At 33.6% G+C, this 21,084-nt stretch overlaps 1 protein-coding gene across 3 annotated transcripts; it reads right to left on the reverse strand.

Moving 5' to 3' along the window:
* Positions 1–5,370: 5,370 nt before the first annotated feature.
* LOC110694472 (probable magnesium transporter NIPA4) lies at positions 5,371–19,832 on the reverse strand. Of its 3 annotated transcripts, none has more exons than XM_021871649.1 (9): positions 18,872–19,825; positions 16,652–16,708; positions 15,124–15,214; positions 14,856–15,016; positions 14,634–14,761; positions 14,420–14,557; positions 11,794–11,886; positions 11,345–11,450; positions 5,371–5,965 (listed from the first exon to the last, which is right to left on the reverse strand). In XM_021871649.1, exons 1-9 carry the CDS (start codon positions 19,029–19,031, stop codon positions 5,856–5,858), a joined length of 1,044 nt encoding a protein of 347 aa, XP_021727341.1. In that variant the 5' UTR covers positions 19,032–19,825; the 3' UTR covers positions 5,371–5,855. The 3 variants fall into 3 exon arrangements, 1 of the variants encoding a protein (XP_021727341.1); XR_002505876.1 differs by lacking the exons at positions 5,371–5,965; positions 11,345–11,450 and adding exons at positions 12,242–12,377; positions 13,766–13,932 and having other exon boundaries at positions 18,872–19,832; XR_002505875.1 differs by lacking the exons at positions 5,371–5,965; positions 11,345–11,450 and adding an exon at positions 13,766–13,932 and having other exon boundaries at positions 18,872–19,832.
* Positions 19,833–21,084: the final 1,252 nt, after the last annotated feature.

Here is a 21,084-nt window from a genome sequence, read left to right on the forward strand (position 1 = left end):
TCAAAGGGAATCACATCCACCACATCACCACCACACCACCACCACCACCACCACCACTATACAACCCCCTCTTTCTTCACTATCCTACTTCTCCAGCCACCCCGCCCCTCACCGCACCTGCCCCGCCCTTCGCCGCACTTCCTCTCCTCCCAAACGACCTTCCCCTCCCCCAAAAACCTTCCCCCACCCTCGAAAAAACGAACCCTAGAAATCCTTCCCCAACCACCCAGCCACCCTCGAAACCCTTTCCAACCACGCTCAAAACCCTTCCCAACCACCCTCGAAGCCGCAATTCCTCTCCTCCCAAAAATTGATTTGCTTTCCGACTAAACTAAGAAACCGAAACGAAGTACAAATACGGTCGGCGAAGGGTGGGGAAGTTGAGGGAGGGCAGGCCGGTCGTTTTACGAAAATGAAGAGGGCCGGGCGACCATTTTATGGAGAGGGAGAGGTAAGTAGTGGTGTTGGCGGCTAGGGACGACTCTAGTGGTGGCTAGGCAGTGGTGGCAGCTAGGGACGATTTTGGTGGCTAGGTGGTTTTGGTGGTTGTGTGGTGTTTTCAAAGTTGTTGAAGGGTAGTTATTAGGTGGTCATGGTAGTTGGGTGAAGAGGAGTTTGGGGGTGAAAGTGATTCCCTTGGGGGGAGGAGGGGTTGGGGAATGAGAGTAGAGGAAAGTTGGGGAATGAGAGGGGTAAAGGGAATGATTGATTTTGTCAAACAAACAGCAACAAAGGGATTCAAGGTAGTTAATTACCTTTCCCTTTCTTGAACACCCCCCACCAAACACACCCTAACTATTATAATTATAGCTATATTAACTATTAATTAACTATATACTAAAAGACACACCTAGAGTAACACGTGTCATCTCTTGGGGTGTTCTTAGTTTTTTTTTTTTTTTTGAAAATCTATTTTAAGTAAATTACTAACGAGTTTAAAAAGAATCAAGTAAAATGTAAATAGCTTTCATGGTAACAAACACAATTATAGCAAGAATTTATGTAGTAAATCAATTTTAGCAAGAGTGTTTTCTTATGATATAATATTCTTTGATTTTATTTGAAATTACAAATTTTTTCATTTAATTTGCAATTAGATATCGAATTTTTATAATTAAGTACTGTATTAAACTAATGATAATTAGAGAAAGTTACCGTGCATGGCACGAGACTTAACCTAGTTATATAAAAAGAAAGGGCCTTTTGGTTGATAAATTTGTCTTTTGCTAAAATGTTCTTCTCAAATTGTCAAATTACTTACGGAGTTTTCACTATTTTTTTTTTCAAAAATAAATAAATAAGATAATAAATTCATAACTGCTCACAAATGAACAATTTCTTTTATGGTTTAAGTATATTTTTATTCCAAAAAAAACTTGTTAATCATACTATTCAACGATCCAAAGGGTAGGTTAATAACATTTTATACTTCCCGTAAAAAAAAAACATTTTACTTAAAAATGTTATCTATTTTTCATAAAAAGGAAAAAAAATATAATATCATATCATATCATATCATATATCACTAATAAATAAAGTCGGTCTTGCAATCAGGCCACGAGACAGCGCACTTGACATTTCAATTTTTCGCCAAGTGTCGCGCCACGTAGGAGATAAATAGGTATTATTGTGACACATATGATGCTAAGTAAGCGATTTTTGGAAAGATTTTTTAGGATAAAATTATTACATATAGTTTTATTATCGATAAAATTTAATATAATATATACAAAATTAATCATAACTTTTAATAAATATCTTATAACTCAATTCTATTTCCATCATCATATTCGTTTTAAAAAATTCTTTAGAATTAGACCCATTTATAATATATTTAATCACAAACTTTTATATGTAGCTGGTCAAATCGTGTCACCAACTATTACAATTCAGAGTTACTTCTTTAGTGTTATAGTGGTTACTTGGTTAGTGTTATAGTGGTTACTCAATCATGTTATAGATAGGGGTTAGTGTTAGAGGTTACTCAGTTAGCTTAGTATTACATGAGTTACTCGATCAGTTTTATAGAGGTTACTTTGTCCAGCCAGATGGTGTGGTTAGCTGCATACAAAATACATTGTTATTTAATTTATTTAAAAAATATTAGAGAATCACTGAAATAAGTTTTAGTCAATAAAAATAATTTTGGTTTGATAAAAATACTTTCAGTTCAGTAAAAATAATTTAAATTCAATAACAATAATTTCAAGTCCATAATAACATAGATATCTATTTACAAACAAAACTACAAAAAGTACATTATTCTATAAATAAGCGATATGATACGTATGTCTAAATATCCTGTATTATCAAAAGAGATTACATGATCGTATTATTGAACATTCAAGCCAAAAAGTTTATCCTAAAATTTTATCAACAATCCGGGCATCAACATAGATATTTGCTTACAAACAAAACTACAAAAATTACACTATTATATGATATTATAAGTCTAAATATACTGCATATTATCAAAAGGGATTAGATGACCATATTTCACATTCAAGTAAAAAGTTTATCCTAAAATTTTATCATCAATCTGGGCATCGCCGGGTACAAAACTAGCCACTAATATATAAAGTCGGTCTCGCAGCCAGGCCACGAGACAATGACACTTGACATTCTAGTTTTTCGCCAAGTTTCCTACCACGTAGGCGAAAAAAAGGTATTATTGTGACACATGTGATACTAAGTAAGCGATTTTTGGATAAATTTTAAGATAAAATTGTTGTATAGAGTTTTATTATCGATAGAATTCTACTATTTCATATATATATACAAAATTAATCATAACTTTTGATAGATATCCTATAACTCTGTTCTATTTCCATCATTAAATTCGTTTTAAAAAGTTTTTTAAAATAAAATCCATTTATAATATATTTAATCACAAACTTTGATACGTAGCTGGTCAAATTAAACCGTGTCACCAACTATTACAAGACTTACTTCGTTAGTGCTATAGGGGTTACTTGGTCAGCGTTATAGTGGTTACTTAATCAGTGATATAGATAAGAGTTACATATTCAGTGTTAGAGGTTACCCAATTAGTATTACAGGGTTTAGTCGGTCAGTTTTATAGGGGTTACTTTGTCCGGCCAGATAGTGAGACTAGCCACATAAAAAATGCATTGTTATTTAATTTATGTAAAAAAAAATATTAGAATCAGTAAAAATAATTTTAAATTAGTAAATATAATTTTACGGAGTAGTTTGGTAAAAAATACTTTCAGATAAGTAAAAATAATTTCAAGTCAATAATAACATAGATATCTATTTACAAACAAAACTACAAAAAGTAAATTATTATATATATATAAAGCCATAAGATATCGTATGTCTAAATATCCTACATTATCAGAAGGAATTATTTGACCGTATTTAACATTCAAGTAAAAGGATTATCTTGAAATTTAATCAACCATCTGGGCATCGCCCAGGCACAAACCTAGTATATATATATATAAAGAGGAGTTTTTTCCAGAGTTTTTGGAGAGCTACGTAGGATAAATTCTTAACGCGCCACGTAGGATTATAAATTTTAGTTATAACCAATTATATAAGAGATTTGTAAATTCTTTTAGAATTAAATAATTCAAATGCCACATAATAACCACTATTATATAATAACCACTATTCTTTTAGAATTATATAATAACCACTATTATATAATAATAATTAAATATAAAATATTATCTTTTGAGATTAAGAATTTATCTAAATATATAACGAATGAGAGGAAATAACAATTTATTTTAAAATAAAATATTATATGATTACGTACAACAAATAAAATAACAAATTTTATCACAAAATACAAAAAATATTTATTTTAAAAAATACAGATAAACAAAAATTTTTATCACATAAATACAAAAAAATATTTATTTTAAAAAATACTAATATATTAAAAGGCGTTTATAAAAATGTCCATGTGCCAAGGTTAAGGGAATTTGAACACCCAACCACTTATAACAAAGTTTGGTATTTAACCATCTTAACCTATTATCAAGCATGTTATAAATATAAAAAAGGAATGTACATAAGTGTAAACAACATGATTTAATTATTAAAAAAAAAACACTTATTCAATAATGACGATTCAAATTTTAAAATCCTAAGAAAAAAAAAAAAAAACTCTAATTGTACGATTACAAAAGTAGCAACCTGGGGCAACGCCCTTGGCTACTCACTAGTTCCTAATGAATCTGATAATGTGAAATAGTTCCTAATGAATCTGATAATGTGAAATATCTACAAGTTTAAAAAGGGCAAGCCTAACTTATGATTTGGAAAATAATAAAGTTTTCATTATTTCTTATATTAAAAGATTTACCACATTTTTACAAATCTCTCTCAATATATTTTAGCTAACAGCCTATGATGATTTTTTTTTTCAATAAAATTGAAAAATACACTCCGTTTTTAAATAATTACTCCACTATTTATATCCGGTCGTTTTAAATACTTACTCCATTTCTTTATTTAGAAATCTTTTACAATATTTAATTTATTTCTCTCTACTAGTGGACCCAACATAAATCATATTTTATTAATTTCATATTCTCTATCCTCCAAATCTCTCAACTACTTTTGCATTTTACAATTTTTGTATTCTTCCACCAACCCCACTATCTCCATATTTTATAATTTTCTCCTATAACTCCGCACATGGAGAAATTGAGCAAATATTTTATAATGGAGGGAGTACACCACTTGCCACCTAACATTTACAGAAGAATGTAATATTGAATAGTTCGTTGCCTAACTTTTACAGAGAAATGACATGATAATTTGCTAGCTTATTATATCCTCTTCTTAATTGATATATGAAGCATATGCATTATTCAAACCTTTCTTCTTATATAATGCAGCATATTTTGTTGACTTAACTACACAAAAGCAATAGCTATCTAAAGACATTAATCATGTATTCTACTATTACTAAATCTGTTTTTTTTTAGATGTTATTTTCGTGGCAACATTTCTAACCCACATACTCACTTTGTATGTTCATTATTTAAGCAATAATCAAATTTGTAATTGATCTAACAATGGTGATAACTGATACAATATTATGAGAGTTTTCTATGTTAATGGTTGAGAGTTTTCTATGTTAATAAATGTATGGTATATGGTCAATTTGAAATTTTTTGTAGGTAATTTAGTAACTAGCATTAAAACTCAGGGATATTTGGTAAAATACCAGTTGAAAATATGTCAAACTAAAACTTGTCGAAGAACAAAACCATTTTTAATCATTTTCAATGGCAATTATAGTCCAAAAATACATTTGCAAACTCGTGGAAAGCAATCTAGGATGCCTTTTGGTGCTGTCATACTTGCAAAATTCCAGGCAATTTCAACAAATTGACAATGAAAACAAACTATAGCTTCAACAAGAAAATATACACAGATGCTAAGCTTCGTAAATCGGGACACAATCTACAGAATTGGCGGCAATTCACTACAATGAATTGACCATTAATGGCGGCATCTCATTTAGAATTTCCACTGTTGTCTTTTCCTCAGCTAATTTTTGTTACACTTTGCATGTGGAAGGACACTTGCCAGTTTAGAAAAATAATGATCATATGAACACAAAAACTACAGTGGAGGAAAGAGGGAGGTGGGGGGGTTCCAGGCAATAGAAAGAATGGGCAAAGGGATGTTAGACGGCAGCTAGAACTCTTCCATCTTATGAACAGGGAAGAACACCTTTTTTTTTCTTTTTCCCTTCCTCCAACTACGCTTCCCCAAACTTTGTGGGGAAACCGGAGACTTCAAACATGTGCAGGGTGGTGTCATCTTGCCTCCCCAAAAAAGTGCATCATTTCTGGAAACAATTCAGTATATCATGGTGATCTCATTGCATCCTGCCGCCTAAGGGGTATACCCTCAGAGTCTTCAAATCCATTTTCCTCAGCGTGCTTGCTCAGTTTAACGGGCAAAGAATTGGTTACACCTGCAGTGTACTCACCAGTCAGAAAGGTAAACAGATCATGATCTTACATTGCATATGAATGAAGAATGATCATGTTCAAAAAACGTGCAATGCTCTCGATTCTAAAATATAACATGTCGTGACCTTACATTGCACACGGAAGAGAGTTTGATAAAATGTTCTAAGGACATCATTTGAAAAGGAAATTTCCAAATTAGGTATTGACACACATATTAACAGCTCATTTATTGAGGGAAAAATGGAAAGAAAAACACACCTCTTGGAGACGGATATGCAATATGACAAAAGGTCTAATGATGTTATTCGCCAATAAATGAATAAATAAATCAAATAAAATAAAATCTGATGATAGGTATCCAAAATTTGAAAGTTAAAGAATGGAAAACACAGATCTTAAATTTTAGTAATGAAAAGAAATATACTTCCGTATTATTTGTCATACCCAATTATAGAAACCCATTTATTTATCTTATTTTATTTTTATTGTATTAATATATACATGGTATATGTTGTGCATTAGTAAGCGTGAAACTCCAAACGGTGCAATTAAAAAAAAAAAAAGATCAGAGAGAGCATATATTTGAAGTTAACTTAAATGCAGTGTACGAGGTATGGGTTATAGCCAATTTTGTAAGTTTGTATGGAAATAATTAGTCATTTCGGCATGCTACAAACAATTATTCACTAGAATTTGAATTATTCATGGGCATTTGATTTGATAATGGGCTTGTATATTATAAATGATTATACACAATCTTGTCAATCAATAAAATATGTTGTCTTTCACCTGGAGTTGAACTTTGTGCCAAGTTAAGCCTTGAAACTTGATTTGTGAGGACCAGTGCATAAAATGGCTAATTGTGGTGCAAGGAGATACGGGTTATGTACTGTTTTTGGTCTAGGTGAGGTAATTGTGGTGGGGAGCAGGAACAGCGAGGTGCACAACTACTTTTTCCAGAATTTTTTCACTTTATATTAAGCACCCACATTAAGGCATGCCTAAGGCGCAGGGAAATTCCTATTGTGTAATAGACTGAATAGACTCGGATTAATCAAGCAACAATGAACACAAAACAGTAAACAAATAACAATGTTTGGGGAAGAAAAGATTGAATCTTTAACTAAATGCTTAAAAGTCTACACAAAACAGTGAGTTGCTCACTACTCTCCTTCTAGTGACTTTAGGTCACAACTCTCAAAATAGTGACTTTAGACCATAACTCTCAAGGATTCACTCCCAAAATCTGTCTCTCATTTTCTTTTGGAAAATTTAACAACAATAATCCAACTTTTGCCTCGTTCTCTCAAAATAATCCAACCTTTTGATTAACCCTCAATAATCCTAAGTTTACTATTTATTTTCTCCCACCAACCCTAGCAGGTCACCTAACCCTTTACTACTGGTTACCATCCACGTGGCACTTCCTTATTGGCCAAATTTTTTTTATTTTTGATTTAAGAAAAAAGTAATTCTGAAAATAATAAAATAAATAAATAAATTCTATCTTTTTCCCCTTCCCCTTCCTGTTTGTTTCTCTCTCCTCTCCCTTCCTCCATTATCACCCACCAACACCACTCAACATACCATCCACGAGACCACCACAATCACCACCACCTATAACCACCTCAACACCACTGACATCACCACTCAACACAACATCCACGATCAACCCACAACATAACCGCAAACAACCACCCACAACACAACCGAAAACAACACCCACAACATCAACGTCGTATGGCCACCCCCAATTCAACCCCAAATTCAATTGAGAGAGAGAAGAGAAGGAAAATGGAAAGGGTTGGGGTTTCGGGTTGTGGGTAGGTGGGGTTGGAATTCGGGTATGGGTGGAAGTGGGATGGTGGTTTCCGGGTATGGGTGGTTTCGGCAAGGTGGGATTGATGGTTTAGAGTCTGTGTAGGAGTAGGAGAAGGGTTTCGAGTATGGGTTTGGGTTTGGGTGGGGTAAGTGGTGGCGGAGGTGGTGGTGGCTAAGTTGCGGGTTGATTGCGAGGGGGTGGCTAAGTTGTGGGCTGGTTGACAGGTAGAGGATGGGGTAGTGGGGCGGGCTGGTTGATGGGAAAATGAGTTAGGCTGACGGTGAGGTGAGGTGGTGCACAGTGGCTGCAAGGTTGAGAGAGGTGAAGGAGCCATTGTTAATGGCAGGAAGCTTGAAGAGGGGAGAAGGAAGGAGGGGAAAATTAAGGAAAATAAAAAAATAAAAAAAAAAAGTTACCTGAAGTTCAAGTAACCGGTCAAATAGGCTCGGTATAAGAAAATAAGTAGTAAACTTAGGATTATTCAGGGTTAATCAAAAGGTTGGATTATTTTGAGAGAATGAGACAAAGGTTGGATTATTCTCGTTAAATTTTCCTTTTCTTTTCCCTCCCTCTCTATTTATACTAAGGGCGATTAACCTAGTAAAGTACTAATACTAGACTACCCATATTGCCCCTCTGGTTTGTCTATTACATATCGCCATGGTGCTCCTTGAGCCTTTTTATACATTGATGTGGACACCATAATCAAAGATTGAGAGAAGCATTTTGATTTCAAGTAATTCTATTGCATGTCTGCAACAGCTAGTCCTTATTGGAATGAAGTATGGTGTTTCAATTTGAAACAGCACATATACTTTAATTTAATACAAATACCAGTATTGTGTTTGTTGCAAGATGTAGGCATCAGCTATTTAGTACAGAAGTGTTCAGGTGTATCCAGTCCATGTAATTAGATAAGATATAATGTAATTTTGGGCCTGTTTCATTTGTTTTGTATCATCAACTAGTGTTTTTGTCCAGCAGTCATACAAAATTTTTTGTTGTTGACTAAAATAAGTCTTTGTAATACTAAGGTGACAAAATAAGGCTGAATACAAGGCAAAATAATCGCACTATTTATAGTTTGGCAATTGACATTTTTGTTAGCCTATGCAATTGAATAATGGATCTTTGTTCCATTTAAGGCTATGATTTTCGGACCCTTCATTTTAACTAAGGTATCCTTGTACAGTTGTACTAATAGGTATGGACATTAGGATTTAGGACACTCGATTTAGCCAAAAGGAAAATTTAATACCTTCAAACTTACATGTATATACACAACAGAGGAAAGAATCTAAGTCCATTACTCCATGTCCATATTCATACCATACCCATATTGTAACTTAAGGCATTCCAAACTCTGTTTCCATAGCTTTACCTGACAAAATTCTTGTATCTGAGTTCAAATTTTCAAGGCTAACACAACTTCCAAGTCCAAGCACCATATAATAAAAGGCATTAAATTAAATCCTTCAATTAAGAATTATGGGTTGAGTCCAAAACTTTGAGATAGGTTTTTAGGCTTATATTCACAGACTTTTACTTAGGGCAAGGCCTTTGATGAAGGGAATCCCTAAGGTAATCCTAGCCAAGGTGACTATGTGGGGTTTCACTTAGTACAGCAAGCATCAGCATAACTTTAATAAATTTGGAGCAAAGTTCTGTTTTCTCTGAGATGTTAACTGCTGCTATTTCTTACTTAAATAGCAAAGGAAAAGCAGTTCAGGCAAGTCCAGGAATCAGGCAAGTGGGGTAGATAAGTTCTTTGTCTTTGGTATTGTTCATCAACATTTTTGTCCCACAGGTAAAAGCAAGTTTACTTGGGAGACAAGACTTGCTTGAATATTTTAACTCCTTTCAAAGAGAAGTGTTTTACATACATCAAGAGTCACATTCACTCATGCAACATAACCATGTCATATAAGCCCTTGTAATCAATCAATCAATAACATAATACTAAAACAGACACCGGGAATGACACATGTCACTTCCTGGTGTCTTTTTTTCCCTCCAAAAAACATTTTCCAAAAAAAAAAAAGATATGCTAACTTTATATTTCTTTTTATATCTTTTTTATTGACAACTTATTTAAGACAATAAAATTATACTATGTATATATTTAGTTTATATATTATAATAGAAATTAAATTAAAGATTCTTATTACTGATATTAATATTATTTGTGATATTTTTATGATATATTACAATCACATGGATTTAATTTATAGTAAATTAAAAAAAAAAAAAATTACGCTATATTGCATCAAATTGATTTTAACACATAAACCTATAACTATAGATATATATTATTATACCAATAATAACTAAATACTAAAGGCGAAACCAGAAATTTTCTCTCCTTTTTCTTCTTTCCGTTTTTTTTTTTTTTGGCCAAATTTTAATGACATTAATTTATAACCCACAATAATATTAATTTCCATTTTGACAACATATATAATCCATATATACTCAGCAGATTTTCATTTTGACAACATATTTAATCCAAATATACTAAACTTTTTTTTACATATCTTCTATACAAATTAGGAAACTTTTAGTTACAAAACATACTAATAAAGTTTTAAAAAAAAGGTACTAGAATAATATTTTTATCCAAGTTTATTATAACATTATCATTTTTTTCTCTAACTTTTAAGATTTGACAATAAAATTTATTTTAATCAAAAAAGAAAATTCATTTTGTTAGCATACTTCGTATAAATCTTAAAATTATACACAACGTTTATGTGAACAAAAATTTTTTGTTATATAATATATATTGGAAAACTCAATCTAAAGTAAAAATAAAATAATCTAAATTTTCATATTATGCCGGTCAAAGTGTGCCAGCAAAATAGAGACAAATGTATATATGTGAGTACGTATATGGATACTAAAATATTTTTGTTTTCGTATATAGAACTTTATATTTTCTAATTTCTATTATCATTTTTTTATACAATCCAATGTTTCATTGGTATAATCAAAATTCAAGCTTTTTTTGAAGATAATGATTTGGTAAATTATTGTTGAATTAACATTATTATTAATAATTTACTTACTCTAGAATTTAATTAAAACCGTGCGTGGCACGGGACTTAAGCTAGTATACACTATTTTTCTGTTTTGGCCATTGAATTTTGTTTGCCCAAGCATTCTTAATTTGCATGTTAACCTCTGCTCAAGCCAAAGGCATTTAAACAAATCCTAGTAATATGGACTTTTGGCTCATTTACTAATTTACAAGTGTTACACGCTTAAATATTCACAAATTTTAATTTAGAGCAAGTGACGCCTATATAGTTCTTCCTATACACATCAAGGTCCAAGCAAATACAATGAACAAAATTGCAAAATGTCATGGAAACTCTAATATTTTTCCAGTGACTATGAAGTTGTGATTAGAATTTTCAGGCCCGGAATGAAAATGGGTCAATAAGAGAGATACTAAGAAATTTACATAAAAGAATACGTGACAGAGGTAACACAAGAACAAAACAAATAGGGCTTAGGAATTTATAATAAGATTTTCAAACAGAATTGGAGAGAGGCATACCATCAGTCAGATCCTTTGTTTTATGAAGAAGAAAGGTCCCTGAGAGGATAGTGACAAAACCACACATTTCAGTCACTATTTGAGTTGGATTCTGTCTGTCCCAGTCCTGAAAGTGAATTGAACACAAAATTCAAAACAAAATAGCCAACCAAATGTGTATTGAATGTTCGGATATTTCTACGAGATCATAAGAAACTTCAGCAGGAGGATATGCTAATTCTTCATAATTCTATCTTGCATAATGAGATTGATTGATATGTAATGGAGAAACTGTTGTTAGACTTTCAATGCATAGATTAAAGTTGAGGCCCAGATATATAGTTGGGACCATTAAAATTTAACAGATGAAGTTACAGAACATATGGCTGATTCACTAACAATAGATAAATTTTAAATTATTGCTAAAATATATATGGTTATATTCAGAAGATAACAAGCTTAAGTAATACCTTAAACATGATCACACTAGCCAATATAGTAAAGGATGTAAACATGACATAATATATTGGAGATACAACAGCTGTGTTGAACGTGTCTAGAGCCTGCATGGTTTACCCAAAAAAAAAAAAAAGAAAATAAATCAACATTAGATTAGAGAACTAAAAGCAGCTGAGCAAGTTGTTATTAGTTAAACTTACAAAACAATACTTAATTCACACAGAAGCCAAACACTAGCTCCAGAAAAAGATAGCTACAGGAAAGTATCAGAGGCATCAATTTCATACAGAAATTGATAAAAAAAAAATAAAAAATTGTACAATTTCAACTAAAGGAGAAATGAAGATAATTTCAACTAAAGGAGAAATGAAGATAATTTCAACTAAAGGAGAAATGAAAATAAAACTCTTAAAGCACTAAAATATTTTAATAGATATAAAAGAAAAAGGTCTTCCAAACCTTCACTGTTCTTTGATAACTCTACACTCCTTCTCCTTAGGCCCATCTATATTTCTAGTAGATAGTTCTCCTCAATGGCTCAACCCCATTATAGATCATACTTTCCTCAATCCTTTTTGTTTGTCCCATTTGGAATCTTCAATTTGAGGAAAGACAATTTAATTATGAAAAATCTTTGACAAATGTTTAAATAAGTGAAACATTTCTCTTGTGCACGTATGCCAATGCAAAACTTTGACCAATAATATCTTTAATTACCAGTAAGTAAAAATTATAAATAAACTATTCATTGAGACGATTCTAGCAAGTGCACTATGTATAAATTACACACATTAGCCAAAGTAAATTAGATGAATAGTGCAAAAAGTCAAAACGTCGCATTTATTTAAACACAGAGGGAGTATATGAAAAAACATAATCACGTGAGATCTTGCTAGATTCATCTTGATGTGTAGTTTCAAACATCAACTTTATATAATATTTTATGATGCATAGTTGAAGATATACATGCTTAAACAAGTGCATTGGAAACTATGCAAAAAGGCAAATGGGAGAAACAAAAAGGAACGGAGGGAGTATGATTTAAATTGCTTGATATTATTTGCCAACTTTCAAATTTGGTCTCACAAATGTTTGACATTATTGGGAAAGTAAATAATGTCGCAGAATTATAGATTAAGGGCCAAAACGGACACACAATGAGGTTGAGGATAAAAATGTCTCTTTTAGCCGGATCATGTCTAGTTTGTGTCTCATCTTGTGTCCCACCTCTCTAAATTATTTGGAAACACTAAAAACTGAAATCAGTAATTTGATGTTAGAAAATCAATTTGATAAGTAAAAATAATTTCAGTTCAGTAAAAGTCAGCCGCAGCAAGATGGATTGGTTTGTTTAACCATGTTGTATATAAGATGGATTGGTTTGTTGCTGGTGGAGTGACTACATACTGAATTCCAGGATTTTTAGTCAGAAATCTGATGAGGCAGTATTTCCATTAATTTCTGTTTTGACATTGGTAGGTTGGTAGAATCTGGTTGTTAAGTTGTTCCTCAAGATTCAACTACAAGGTCAACTGGGCAATTCTGTAAATTAGGATATAGGATAGACAGACAGTCCTTGTCTACATGCTGTGCCAGCTTTGGGATAATGATGGTATCATTGGTGTTGAGAAAGTGAGTGGGAAGTGGCCAGTCTTCAAGTATACACTCTCCACTAGTTCGCGGAGTTCTATTACAAAGGAGTAATGTTACCTTTACAGCAGAGGAGACCATATTTAAGCAAGAACTTTTTCATTTATAACAATGATAAGGAGGTTCAAACAAATCTTATTATAACGATGATAAGGACGTTCAAGGGTCCGATTCTTGCAGCGAGAATTATGGATGCTCATAATATGAGAGTTCAGATAATGAATTGTGGCAGTTTTTTCTTCACAGCCATATTTGAAAATATCAAAATCGACATTTTTTAATTGAAAGATAAAAGGCTATGGAGAAATCTCAGATACCAATCAGTGGACTTACAAGATAACCAATTCCTCAGGTGTGGGCTTCAATAGAGATGAAGATCAAGAAAAAACTAGATTATTTTGTCACTACTGGAGATAGCCGATGACTCCATAAACCCTTCACAGTCTAGGATTGGAGGTGCCACCCACAGAATTAAGAAGGCTGATAACTGTGCTAGGGACCTACAAAAGACGGGATTCAATCTTAGCTACCCAATGAGAGAGTCCAAAACCCAAGTAGCAGGTCAACTCAAGGGGTTATAACTTATTGAATGATCTAAAAAATTAGAAGTCAGATCTTAGTTATGATAGAGGTTATCTAAAGAAGGTTTTTTTCCAATAGGACATGATTTTGTGATTTTCTAGTTGCAATGGTTACAACTTACAACACCTCTAAATTTTTCACATCAAATATACACTTATTGAAAATTGCTTCAAAGGATTGGGTATGAGAATGATGAAGTGATCTAGCCTACATATAAATTTAAAGTTCCAAATTGAATCGATAGTAACAAAAGAACAATTAAACAAGGAGGTGCCTGATATTTAAGTCACTTTTGAGGGTTCAAAAAGGAGGTTTAAAGAGGAAAGGGATACAGGAAAAGAGAACACAGTTAAGAGAAGAAGAAAGGAAGACAGATAGAATGGCAAAGCATTTACATGTTGTTACCTTATTCAAATAATTCATTTGGGTGATTACACAACCAGCAACAATTATACTGAAGGCCCATGTTTGAGGATATATTAGTTGATTCATTCCAGATAGTGTCAACTTCAAAGCAATTCCAAGTGCTTTCACACTCATGACCTGTAATTGGACTATTTCAGAGAATTTCCTCCAGAATATATTGCTTCTTCAAATAAATTATACACTACTGACATACCGATAGAGAGCCCACCAATGAGCAAACTCCAATATAAACCATAATATGTGTCTGCCCATACTCTGGAATGACGTGGAATATGAGCACAAACACAGTAGTCATAATTAGAGCAGCATAAAAGAGAAAACCTGCAGGACCAAAGCATGTCCCATCAAGCTCATTAGCACAGAATCTTTCAGTATGAAAATTATCCAGGTCAGTGAAACAAGCAAGCCAATATACCAGGTTCTGTAGCTAGGTTCCATACTTCTATAACAGAATCAATCTCACGTTCTGGAGGAGCATGAAGAACGATCGTAGTTGAACCAACAACACATAAAACACAACCAAGCATTCCAAAAATATGTAACTTCTCCTTTAAAATTACATGTGCAAGAACAGCACTGCACCAGCATATAGGTTAGCAGTCAAAACAAGGCCATCCACATTTTAATATAATACACCTTGAGTCTAAATAGAAACATGCAAAATAAACTATACGCCAACATACCTGATGATTATACTCAGTGCTCCAAGAGGAGTGACCAAAATAGCTGGCGCAAATGCGTATGCTGCAAAGTTAGCAATTTCTCCGACAATCACTACAACAAGAGCACATATCCGTCAAAATCTGCACATATTGATAATGCAGAAGGGAAACATGAAATCAAAACCAATATTTATAATAAAAATGTTTTCAAAAAAAATTAATCCTACAGATTCGACTGCAATGCTAGAATGCAAGGAGTATCCTGTTGGGAGAAATTCTAAAAAAGTCCTAATATGTGTAGAATTGGCATCGCGAATCAAATTGTACTTAAACTAAAGCTTCCTCAATGTCTTTATTTTCAACACTTAGACTTTTTCATTATACATACTTAACTTTGACCATTTTATATACTAATACTTCCTCCATTTCAATGTCATGCATCATTAATCAACTTGATTGATGACAAGTTAACTACAATTAATAACAATATGATATTATGAATACTCGATGGGAATTTAACTGTAAATCTCAGGTTGATATAACACATTATAAGAATTTGGCCTTAATTGCAGAAATAAGTTAGCTTAAGATTGTTCGGCCTGAACTTGTACAAGCTTAGTCTGACGGAAGTTTTGTATGCCCGTGTGGTAACAAGTTCCATTGGACATCTATATAAACAATTACTCAAATGATTCTACATAAACAAACAAATTAAATCTGAGCTTGATTGGAAGACATATTTCGCTTAGAGCTATTGAACATGTTTCCTCATTTACAGTAAAATGGATTCTTAGCAGTGCCTCAGGTTAACTGCACTTTGATGAGAGTTTATCCAGGCATTAAAGCAGAAGTAATCTTTGTGCAACAGTCCCTTAAATTGCATCAAGATTTGGAGGCTAATAGCAGCCATCCCCATAAGCTTTGAGGAGCATGCTGCAACTGCATCTGAATAAAGCATCTTACAATAATCCAACAAAAAGATGAATGCTCTTTTTCTCCACCCTGTGATAAAATTTGCTGAACCATCGCTGGAATACTTGGGGCAAAAAATTGTAATAGACTATGAATAGTTGAATACTTATCCATCAACAGCCAATGATGGCAAAAATGAATTTCTTTAACCATGAACAACCAACACAGTCAAAAGTTAATAACTAAGTTCCCTTAGGCACATTGAATATCCAAGGAACTATCACGCTTTATATTGGCTCTGTGAAGATGCTATAATAGCACCTTATTAGATTAGGTTAGGGAGTTTGTTTCACACAGAAGAATCTTAGCACACATGATTCAAGCTTAACCTTTTTACCGGCAAAGAAAAAGTATACTATAAATCTACTATGTGTAAAGGCATGAGCACAAGATAAGACAGCCGAAAATTTATCAGTCTTCTTGCTATGTAGTGCTAATAACCAAAAAAGAAAGTTTATCTGAGCATAAAATCACAGGAAATACAACCCTTATAATTATCCAAAATACATAATTTGATAATTATCAAGTAATTATATCCATACATAAATTTTTTTATTCTCCCAATCAATTTACTTACTTGTAATCATGCCTATCCACCACAATGGCTCATATAGATAAGAATAGCCTCCAACTCCTGCCAAATGCAGCCAAAACTGATTATTAAATGAAATAAATAAAGAAAAACCAATATGCTTTAAGAGCTAATCCAAACAATCACTGCAGGAATAAAATGTAACCAACCATAAGTCCATAATTACTATAAAAACATAGCCAACAAAATTTTCCTCTACCAAAAACAAAATACACGCAGCTTTTGATGCTTAAAATCCAAAGAGTCCAATTTAAAGGTCCAAATTTCAACCTACTCGATCAATCCAATGTGCTATGGTTAACATCTATATGACAATGACAACATATACAAAGTGTTTGAACAACGCTAAAAAATTTAGATCTATCCAAGCATAAGGACTTATTTGTATGAGAAAGGATATACTTGATAGAAATATTAATATAAAAAAAATATGAAAAGGCTAATATTATGCTTACTAAGGCAGATACATACTATTAAAAAGAAAAGATGGTTACCAAAATTAAACTTTCTAAACACATAAAGACTAAAGGCCTAATCAGTATTACTGCGAGTTTATAGTGTTTGGTTTCAAGATTTTAAGAGACATGATATAAGTTGCACACCCTCTATCCCACTAAGATTGCCCCATTTGACTATGTTTTAGTGACAACTTTTTTTAATTAAATAAAGCAATTATAGTGTGATGGAACCATGGAGGAAGTATGACGAGCTAAAATTAGTTGTACTTAACACTCCTTTCGTGTCTTTTAATTACCTAGTTTAACTATGCACATTTTTCATGCATATCTTCAATAATTAATAACTTTAATTATTGTAAAAATTATGTAAATTTGACATTCTTAAAGCAATCATTGAGACCAACAGGACCCCACAATACTGATTTTTTTTTATATATATTGGGAATATTATAGAAGGTTACATTAAATTACGAATTGTTGCCAGATTCTAAATAGGAACATTAAAAAGAATCGCCTGGAGTACTAACCATGTTCATATTAAAAACTCGAAACTACCTTTTTCAGGTTTTCACATTCTTGATTTATTTTTCAAAAAAAAAACTGAACAACAAAGGATAACAAACAGTATTTGCTTAAAGTTTGTTTAAAAATATGATGTAAACTTAAAGTAGGTTGTTCCTTAGCAAATGATTTTCAATCACGACATGCTATGGTGCCCCGTGGTGGGTAGGAGCGGGCTCCGATTCAATCCGTCCCCTGGCTGGAAAAATTACAATCTGCCAGATTTTCTCCAAGCACATATATACTAAAAGTTGTTCTTCTACAAAAATGTGCAACACGGATCAGAACTGACGATTTCATTAATGTATCTTAACACTCATAAGATTCACTCCAGCTGCTGAATACTTGTTAAATCATCATTGACTATAACTACCTGTGTAATCAGCCACAAGATCACAAGCTACAACCTCAAATAACTGAACATTACTAAATACGATTACTTCTTTAACTCTACTGTCTACTGTCAACATTGCAGGAACACAAATTACTACCTTAAAATATAAAACTTTTCCTAGAGAATAGTCGCTGGATAAACCTGGCTCGTACATAAAATCAATCAACTGTTCTATTCCCACTTACTCCAGCCACCGCATTATCTAGTAGTACTTAGCACAAAGTCGGAGTTTGCGAAATTCATAACAGCTATGCCCGCATTATAAGCTTCAACACATATTGAAGCAAATGCAAGAGCACATACCAACTTAGATGCATAAAAAAATCAACCAAAAAAAAAAGCAATGCCAACATACTCCAATCATATTGGTAAACAGTCTCCAGTCCCACACCATACATTAGGTAGTGATCTAATAAGCAGATACCGAAATCTGATCGAAACATCAAAACACATATTATAATTTACATCAGACAAATTGTAGAAGTAACGACAAAAACAAGCAATCAAACAGTGGCAAATCCAAGAAAATGAAGAAACTCAAATATTCAAAATTCCACTAAACAAACACAAATCCATGCCATTTCAACAAAATCATCAAACAAAAACTAGAATAAATGACAAACAGTTGAACTTATTCAGTCAAACCCATTATAGATATTCAACTAGAAAATCAACTAAATCTTCACTAAATTAACGTAAATCACAAACAGTTGAACTAATTCAATCAAACCATTTTAGTTAATCAACTAGAAAATCAACTAAATTAAAGTAAATCAAAATTAAGATATGTACCTGCCCTAACACCAGAAGCACCAGCTTTCTTCAAGCCTTTCTTTTTAACAATGAAACTAGCACCAATGAAGAAACTAGATGACAACGCCATAACTAAACCCTTGATGTTATCAGCAGACATACCCTTATCTGGGTCAGTAGTATCGGAAGAAGAAGCCATTGATTAATTGAAGAAAAACAACGAATTATACTCAGTTTCAACAATTTTATCAACTTCACAGTAGATTGTACTGAAATCCCTTGCTTATATGATAACAAAGCATAATATAATGCTCAAAATTCTGCAAAATTTTCAGCAGAATTTCAACTTAAATCTTCAAATATTGGAGGTAAATGGGTGATTGAATTTCGGAGATCTGTCGGTAGAATAAGTGAGAGAAAGAAAGGAAGTGTGTGAGGTAAGGAAGCTCAGATCAGTTGTAAGGAGAGAACATACAAGGAAAACCAACGACGGCTTATTTTATTTTTTTTTTTTCAAAAAAAATTATCAAAAATAATATTGAGTAGCTCTTTGTGCAGAAAGCTAAACATCGTACTCAAATCTCCCATTAACGCCCGCAAAATAAACTGAAATTACATATTTATTCTAGTTATATAAATAATTAATTTTACCTCAACTTAACAATTTTACTCTCCCCAATAGTCTTACACAGAAAACTCTCTCGATGAAATATAACTCTCTGAACCAGGAAGCCTCCCCTGAAAAACAAGACCAAATTGATCAATCTTCAAAGAAACCTAAAAGGAAAATTAATCACCTTTTATTCCCCAATGAACCCCCTATGTCATCTAATGCTTCACAAATCCAACTTCAAACTCAACCTGATGTGAACACCACATCTTTTAGAGATATGGTAACCAATGAAGTGCGCATGGAGAATGATAGGGTACAACATTTTGATATGAATGAAGATGATATCTCTGATGATGATGAACCACCAAATGATATAGTGGATGATCCAAAGTGTCCAGTCATACTTTTGTCCAAGGAAGAGAAGCGCAGAATCAGACAACCATAGAAACATATAATTATAATCAAAATGTTTAATAGCAAGATTGGCTACATGGCTCTGTTCAAACGGCTAAAGAAGAAGTGGGAACTCAAAGGAGGCCTGATCCTCACAGACATTGGACATGATTATTTCATTGCAAGGTGTTTAGGGTAAAATTACCCTATGGCACGTGGCCTAATTGCATACTAACACGTGTCAGCCTCAGAGTGGCCCAATGGGATCCAATCCTCTGTTGACACGTGTCATCGTAACCCTAAAAGGGGAACTGATCCTCTTTCACTATAAATAGAGGAAAATCCTCATTTATTACACATTCATAAATACAAACACAAAAACCGAGCAATATTAATTGCAGAATTCTCTCTGAATCAGAGAGAAAAATCTTTACATTCCGCACTTTAGTACATCCGGAAACGTTCTAATTTGATCGTCGGAGGCGGAACTCCACCCAACCGGAGTTTCATGGTTTTGCAGGTACAGACGGTCGACGCGCATTCCCAGAATTGTAACTCTCCCGAGGGACTCCAAAAACCCCGAAACATTTGGCGCCGTCTGTGGGGAGAGTACTTCCGAGATGGCATCCGGTTCTGTACTGCCTGGTGAGGGCAAGCGGCCTACGGCCAAGCCTGAGGTCCATACGGACCAGGATAGTGGTGACGACTTTGAGGTCGACACTTATGTGGCCCCAGATGGGTCATTCCGAATTAGGCGCACCCGTTCTAAAGAAACAAGGGAACGGGGCGAAGACAAAGCTGGTCCCAGCAACCCAGCCGACAAGGCGGCTGGGAAACCCCAGGCTGCGGAGGGTACTGCCCCTGTCACCAGAGACGAGCTCATGAAATTCACGACAAGTTTCAAAGGGGAAATCAAGGACATAATAAAGAAGTCAACTGGCTCCAACAAGGGTCAGTCGGCCAAGAAGCCTTCTCCCTCCGGGAAGAAGCACATCAAAGATCAGGTGCCTACTCCTCACCCTAAACCAAAGGGGGCATATGGGTCCCTGGTCGATTTATCCAGACTTTGTTTCCCTGAATCAGGGCAAAGGAAGGTCATCCGGCAAGTTCAGCCGGATGGGTCAAAAAAGACTTACTCTGACGCCCGGATGTTCATCCAGGAGAAGAGAAGACAACAAATGTCTGAGTCGGCCTCAACGTCCACTTACCTAGACAGTTTCCGCAATACTTCAATGAAGTATTCGGA

The sequence above is a fragment of the Chenopodium quinoa genome, unplaced genomic scaffold (assembly GCF_001683475.1).
Source record: "Chenopodium quinoa cultivar QQ74 unplaced genomic scaffold, ASM168347v1, whole genome shotgun sequence".
NCBI classification, from domain to species: domain Eukaryota; kingdom Viridiplantae; phylum Streptophyta; class Magnoliopsida; order Caryophyllales; family Amaranthaceae; genus Chenopodium; species Chenopodium quinoa.

Coding starts and splice junctions, on each gene's coding strand:
- LOC110694472 (XM_021871649.1), bottom strand. CDS start 19,031: ATGGCTTCTTCTTCCGATACTACTGACCCAGATAAGGGTATGTCTGCT. Junction 15,215..16,651: donor GTGGATAGGCATGATTACAA/GTAAGTAAATTG, acceptor CTCTTGTTGTAG/TGATTGTCGGAGAAATTGCT. Junction 11,887..14,419: donor AAATGAATTATTTGAATAAG/GTAACAACATGT, acceptor TAAACCATGCAG/GCTCTAGACACGTTCAACAC.